General features: G+C 34.4%; 1 protein-coding gene across 1 annotated transcript; it reads left to right on the forward strand.

Annotated features, from left to right (window-relative positions):
* The first annotated feature begins 784 nt into the window (after positions 1-784).
* On the forward strand, positions 785-5,104 carry LOC107037615 (apolipoprotein D). The gene is made up of 4 exons (XM_015256251.1): positions 785-1,028; positions 3,562-3,692; positions 3,780-3,953; positions 4,797-5,104. Exons 1-4 carry the CDS (start codon positions 918-920, stop codon positions 4,927-4,929), a joined length of 549 nt encoding a protein of 182 aa, XP_015111737.1. The 5' UTR covers positions 785-917; the 3' UTR covers positions 4,930-5,104.
* The last annotated feature ends 2,565 nt before the right edge of the window (positions 5,105-7,669 follow it).

Below are 7,669 nucleotides of genomic sequence, written 5' to 3' on the forward strand. Positions count from 1 at the left end.
TGTTAGAAATTTTTTGAAATTTAAGTAACAGATGCAGTTGAATTCTCAATATTCTGAACTTAAATTCAATTTCAAACTAAGTTGCTCATGGACTTCTTGATTTATCTTGAAAATTCAATAAAATTACGTTTCTCATGATGAATGATCAATTCAAATTCAATTTTCAAGGACAATTTGGATTTTCAAACCTATCGTGAAAATTAAGCAATACATTCAATTGAATTTTCAACAGATTGAAAATTCAGAAGAAAAGTTGTCTGAAATTTCACGATCTCCTGAAAATTCAAGAATATATTTACCAGAATTTTCAGGTTCTCTATTCATTTTCAAGGAAAAATAGAACGGAAATTTACAGTTCTGTTTTATTTTTCCACGAGATTGTGAATTTTCAATGACAAGATTTCCTGACATTTCGGTGGAATTGGAACACGATAAAAATTTCCCGAATTTGGCACGGAAAATTCAGACAAAATTTTTAATAAAGTGTACATGAGTCCATGAGTGTTCTTCCAGGCAATCAATATTGTAGCACAATGTAGTTAATACGAAAAAGGAACTGTTGTCCAGCCAATACTAACAATGATACGATCCAACTTATATTATCATCGATACTTGTGATTATTCAAATTTCAACAGACTGTTGATGGACAATTAAGAGAGCGCAAAAAAACCTATTCATAGAGGAAGACATGTGTTTTTTTAACGATAACGATGCAGCGTCACTTTTAACATTGTGTCACTAGCTAGTGCGATTATGAGGAAGTCATGATAAAAGGGAGCCTCCTGCAACATAATACCATCAGTTCTTTCCACGCACCGGTGACGAACGTACGTGGTGAATCATCGTTGACTTTTTTCGTTGTTAATTGCTGATATCATCTACTCAATATACAGTAGATATTGAATAACGCCGCAAAATGTTCAGGGTTACATTGGCTCTGTGTCTCCTTGGTATTGTTGGTGCTCAAGTCCCAGGTATCGGTTCTTGTCCCAATGTGGAAACAATTTCGACTTTTGATGTGGAAAAGGTCAGTGAATCTGATTTATTATGACACTTTTCACTACACTAGGAAAGACGCGCGCTTCGCGCGCGTTAGTTAGCTTGCGTGGAGTAATGCATTTATTTGATAATATTTATAGAATTACAACTCGATGTAATTTCAATCATTTGCTATTCCTATTTGTACTAACATATGTACTTCTTCTTCTTCTTCTTTAATGTACCTTTTGAAATTCTTTATAAACTTCGTTTTACACTATTAAAAAATGCGGTAAGTGCAGTCTGTGAACCGCTTTAATCTAAATTTTGTTATCCAAACACCAACGTGAAATGGAACAAAAAAATGGATGGATGAATGCGTCGTCAACAATAGTTCTGGATTAATTATCACATGAGCTGATTGCTGAAAACAAAATGTAGCCACTGGACCACACAATAAAAATCTGAACAAATTGCGGATGTCCTACATTACTGAAACTTGTTACTGATGTAGTTTAAGTATGGAATATAGTTCTCATAAATTAGTACAGCGAAGAGGTGAGACGGTCCAAGTCAACTCAGGTCGTCAACGTAACTAATTGCGTTTACGAGAAATATCTCTAGATGTAACAACAAGCAAGCGGTCGGGGTGTTGGTGCCCTTCCATTATACCCTTTTCTCTGCTAGATTTGATACTCCATTTCTCAATTAATCAGTTATAATCATTCTCATTACAAAAAGCAATACTATCGATGATAATCATATGTCCCAATTTATCAGCTGTTAAATTTTCATATTATAATAAATGATTTACTCATGTCCTAATTCCTATTCTCAGTGAATAAGATTTCAATCATATTTATACTTCAATTCCTTCGACAATACACTTTAGAGTGTGAATAGAAATTCAAAATTGAATGTCATGTTCGCATGAATATCTTATTTCTTCATTTCAAAGAACCTCTCAACAGATCCTTCGTAATTGTTAATTGATCATCTGAATAGTGATCGTTTATATAGCTGCTCTGCTTCACATAAGAAAATACCTTGAACGTTTATGGGCGAAAAACCAGAGAAGAAATCATGTCCCTCTTCACTTTCGAAACGACAAATGCATGAGTTTGTTATCTGCTCTGATGAAATCGAACTGCTTTCATGGATAACGATTTAAGCACGCAGTAATGCTAATCAACAAACATCAACAATTCTCGAAACAATCTTATCTCAACTTAAATTTCTTTCCTATGAATGATTTAACACCTGTAATCAGGGGACATAATGTGCAAACATGAGAAATAAATGTTCGAAGAAAGCAGTTATTGAAATTTTTATTATTTTTTGCCAATAATTCAAAGATAAGCTCGGTAATTATTCATTACTAACAATGTTTTTCCTCCGAATACTAATGCAGGATTGGTTAAATACGCTACACAAATAGGAAGTTTAGAAATTGAAATTTCAAGAATAGATCGCGGAAAGAGAAAAACATATTTTTTTCATTCAATATCGTACTACTTATGGATATCCGAGTACTTTGGCTATTTTTTCTCCAGTGAAATGTTCTTCTGGAGAATAAACAATCAGTTATCCACCATAACAATCATTTGTTTAGAATCGTAACAAATTTATTCATATTCAGAATTTTACCAGAAATCAATTTCATGTTTGAAAAAATAAAAACTCTATGTAAAATGTAATTTGATTGACGCTGAATATTAATGATTTTCTTGAAAGTTTTCTCACCAAACTTAATTTACAAATTTGATGATTGAAAATGGTTGAATTTATAGTGTGATCTGTACCAAACGGTAAGAGATACTTGGATATCGATGTTTATTGTAGCTCTCGGGCATTTTTCGGTCGGTTGTAGGAATTGATGAATGAAAAAAAGAAGAAAAATCTGTGGGTAGCTGTATCATTGATACAGCCGTAATTTTACGTGGATACGTCTATGGTCTTCCCGGTCCTTCACTGAACACCATAATTTTTCGTAGTACATATTTATATAGGTATATGAGAAGAAGTAGGGATTTCACACTGCCTCGTCATGATAAGACGTTTTTTATAATCACGATACGATTAAATTGTTACATACACCCAAAATTCCTAAACAAACGTTCAACATATTTTATTCACAACGAAATCTTCACATATAAACACCCTTGCACATTTTAACACGGATCATTCATAAATTTGATCTATTTCGTGCAATAATAACTAACTCAAGGATCCCTCAAGATTGGAATTTATATCTAAACAAAATTGAAGAATTTTCTCGGATTTTCTAGAAAAATCTGAACTTTTCTAGAAAAATCTAGAATTTTCTAGAATTCCGATAGATGGCGCCACTGCGGATAAGGAACCATAAGGACTTTTTCCCTAAATGCCCCCCCATAATGAAAACAGACGTATCCACATAAAAAACTCCTCGATGTAGATACTTGAAAAGGTGCACAACGTTTCGAACGCACGGAGCGTTCACATTATTACAATATTGAAAGTCAGCTAAATTTTAAATTTGCAGTTCTGTGCTGGATATTCTCAACGAAATTCTATTTTAATCACAACATGTCTACTTTCAGTATGCCGGGAAATGGTACGAACAAAATCGATACTTCACGATTTTCGAACTTGGTGGTAAATGCGTTACCGCCAACTACACTCTAAACGACGATGGAACAGTCAAAGTTGTTAATGCGCAAGTAAACTCATTGTAAGTATCATTATTCCAAATTGTCTTCATTTTCCCGCAATCCTTTCCTGCATAAAAATTACTACTTCATTGTATGCGTCTATTCAGCACAGAAAATCCAAGTGAGATCGAGGGTTTGGCTAGGGTAGTGGACGCTAAAGATCCAGGAAAATTAGCAGTCCGTTTTTCATCATCTCCAGTCGACGGTTCTTATTGGATTTTGGATACTGATTATGAATCCTACTCAGCTGTGTGGAGTTGTCAAAGTTTACTTTTTGCAAAGTAAGTCATTTATTACAGGGTGTCCCACAGCATGTGACAAAAGTAAATTGCGAATAACTTGAATACGGTTAAACGGAAATAATTATTATTTTTTTATTGTACAAAGAACATTCGTCAAATTATAATACAATCCCTTCCAAATGTCTGCTATCACTTATACTGCAGAATTCTATCCTTCGTTTGAAGCTGGTATAGATGCGCTGTATTGTGTTTTCATCAAGAGCTCGGACAGCGTCCCTAATTGCGTCTTGCAAGTCTTCCATCGTCATTAGGTGCTTTTCGTAGCATTTGACCTTGAGAAAACACTACAGGTAAAAATCACCGGGATTTAAGTCAGAACTGTAAAAGGTCTATTCGTGAGGGATTGAAGTGTGAATGAAATTTACGAAGAGTATCCAGTTATGGTGCTTGCCTCTCCATCTTTGAGTGAGGATATAACCATAATGAATAGAAGAAGAAGAAGAGTCTCCAGTTAAAATATATGTTAGATTTTAGACTGCGCCGCCACCTTGCGGTAAATTACGCAATTTACTTTTGTCACATACTATGGGATACCCCGTATACCAGAATAATCTGAATAGAGTAAACAGAGGAGTTATAAGAACTCCAAAAAAAAAATATCATGAAAACGAAAACAAAAATACCTAGGGAAACGACTGATTATCACGGAAATAATCGAAATAATTCATTATAATTCATGATTAATAATCATTGCGTGCAATGATATTGCAAGAGAGACATCTATGTATTGAGCAAAATGAGATCTATCTACATAACAGTTATTATTATTGATCCCTTAGGTATGATCTGCAGTGAAATTGAAATTGAAAATTTCTATTACAGCACCCAATTTGCCTGGATCTTGACAAGAGAGCAAAATCCTTCAGAAACCGTCGTCGAAAAAGCGAAAGACGCTTTCAGAAAATACGGCATAATCGTCAACCTGTTCGAGAAGACCGATCAGGTTAACTGTTAGTCACTACTGGGATCTGTTAAAGAACATATAAATAAAGATTAAAATCTAAATGTTATCGTTGAATGTAAACAAATCGAGACATTTCTTGACACCTATAGTTAGAATTCTCCCGTAATGGGGACAAGAAGCACTTTAGGCGAGAGTTTCTCCCTGAATAAAAGATGAGTGAAATAGATGAGGAATTTACTTAATCGAGGAATTACAATTCAATGAAGATTCATTATCTACAGTCAAAAATGAATATTAACCGTCATTTAATATATTTTATCCTTTCCATCTAGGGGTTGACATAACTCATATGTATTAGATAAAAATCACACGATTGGGTCGGATATGCATATCCATTAATGATTATTACTATTAAAGTATTAGGTTGTTAATTAGTTAATAACACTTTAAAAAATTTTAATTACTGAGGTAGTCATCAATATTCAAATAGTCAAATTTTGAAATACTCATTAATCAGTAATTGATTTAGGAAGATTAACGATTATTTGGATAATCGGAAATCTCTTACATGCGAAAATTAGTATTATCTACTTAATAGAAAATTTACAGTTCCATATTTTTGAACATTTAACTTATCATGAATTGGAAATTTAGATTATCAATTATTTTACTATTTTTAAATTTCGATTAGTATATTTAAACCTTGATCAATGTAAGTCGGAAATTCTTTCAATATTGAAGAATCATAAGATTGATGGTCATCCTTGTTCCCAAAGATGTAATTGTTCAGGCAAGATATTCTCACCTGCTCAGATTCAGTTACTAGTAGCATGGCTTTGATTGGTTGAAATTTAAGATTTTTTGGGTACCCTAAACGCGAAGAATTCCAACCCAGGCCTCACATTCAGTGAGCTTGTGGCCGCGATGGCGCCAGTTTCCAAAGAATTCCGTAGACGCCAGTACAACCCTATCAACATTAGAAAGATATGACTTCTATGATACCGTCAGAGAGGACACTCCTTTCCGATGGTATAGACCCAGATAACCAGATGAACTTCCGGGAGATTGTCCTTACCGACTTATTTGAAGTCATCCGCTAGATGGCAGCACTGAACTCAAGCTAGTAGGGTATCCAGGCATTTCGCGTTCAACTTCCGAACACGGGATAAAAATTTAACCCCCATTTATTAATTGGCATTTATCCTATCACCGTCGAAATAGGCTTAAGGATATTTATCCAAAATCACAAGTACTTAAAAAAAAAAGATTTCTTTTGAGGGGCTGGTCACTTTTTAACCGAGGGACTCAGTGATTTCCAGAATCAGATGATTTCCTGTGATTTCCTGTCGATTTCTGTGATTTCCCAATCAGGATTACAAATCATGATTGCTTTTGATTTCTTATGATTTCCATGATTTCTAGCAGATTCCAATGATTTCTTGATTGCAAGAAATCATTAAATACCATGACTTTTTTTATGACTGGAGAAAGTATGATTTCGTGACCAGAGTGGCGCATCCGTCGATAATGACAGCTTTCTACATGACGTTACAATACGTAAGGATGTTAAAAACTTCATAGCGTCATATTTCGAGATTGGATGATTTCGAACGCACCGATACCATAACAAAAATTGTGTAGTTGAAACTGCAAAATCAATTTCGATTTTACACTTATGGATGATTTCTAATGACTTCGGAAACTACCTCATTTCTTTAGGATTTCTATTGATTTCCAATGATTTCCGGAAATATTTCCAAATAACTCTCGAAAATGGAAATCACTTGATTTCCAGCGATTTCCATTGATTTCTGGTGATTTCTTCCTTGATATCCAGTCGAGTGGTCCAGTGATTTCCTAAGGGACTTCCAGCCCCTCGATTCCAAATCACAATTTGATTCATTTGAGCAGCTATTTTTCCAATTACTGTCGAGAAACTCTTGATCACACACACATACCGTGAGTATCCCAGTTATGGGACGTTTAAGGAAAATTCCCAAGGCAATCGCCAATAACTATTCTTCTTCTGGTCAAATCTCGATTCTAAATGTAAAAAAATGTTCCCCCATCCATCCCTGACATAAAAATTGCCGAATTTGTTACAAATTGCAATGATCATAATAAATATTAATGAAAACTCATCGAAGCTCCCGTGACCCAGTTCTGGGACGCTCGAAATCACCCCTGTCAGGTTGCTGAACGCCACGGACCTGATTCTTGAACGGAGCCATTTTCAGGAGACTAATTGATTGAAATTCATTGTCAGGATTTCTTTACTAGACTTTTATTTTCATGTTAACAGTGATAAACTATTACAAACAACAAAACAGAATTAAAATAAAGAAACAAGACGTCTTAGCTTTCTCCAAGTCCTCATTTGTATAGTTCGGTGTTTTTGGTTGTTTATTTTTAGACCTAGGATTGGATAAAAAGTAATAATATCCATTGCTAAATTTTTTTCTAATAAATTGAGGTAAAAATATTTATGGGAGAATACTTTTCACAGTAGTGGAGCGGCTGACAGGAGAGAGTATTGAGCTTATCTAATCGGAAAATACCCGTCCCGCAACTGGGCCAACCTCGAGTTTGATTGACCCAATCCTGAGATTTGATATTTTCTCCATAAATAATTAATATTTTTATTTTTTTGATACATCGGATTAATCCAGAAGTGTCCTTTAGTTAGTGGAAATAATTAATAATCAATTGTTTACTTACATTTTCGTGTATAACCCTTACGCAGTGTCGAGGAATTTTACCACTCATTCACAATGGAATCTTCCATTAGGGG

Source organism: Diachasma alloeum, unplaced genomic scaffold (assembly GCF_001412515.2).
Source record: "Diachasma alloeum isolate Michigan unplaced genomic scaffold, Dall2.0 Dall_scaffold_00256, whole genome shotgun sequence".
NCBI lineage: Eukaryota > Metazoa > Arthropoda > Insecta > Hymenoptera > Braconidae > Diachasma > Diachasma alloeum.

What these genes read in the sequence shown, in the direction of transcription:
- LOC107037615 (XM_015256251.1), top strand. Translation starts at nt 918, where the DNA reads ATGTTCAGGGTTACATTGGCTCTGTGTCTCCTTGGTATTGTTGGTGCT. An exon ending in CGACTTTTGATGTGGAAAAG is followed by an intron (nt 1,029 to 3,561) that starts GTCAGTGAATCT and finishes GTCTACTTTCAG; the next exon opens with TATGCCGGGAAATGGTACGA. An exon ending in CAAAGTTTACTTTTTGCAAA is followed by an intron (nt 3,954 to 4,796) that starts GTAAGTCATTTA and finishes TTTCTATTACAG; the next exon opens with CACCCAATTTGCCTGGATCT.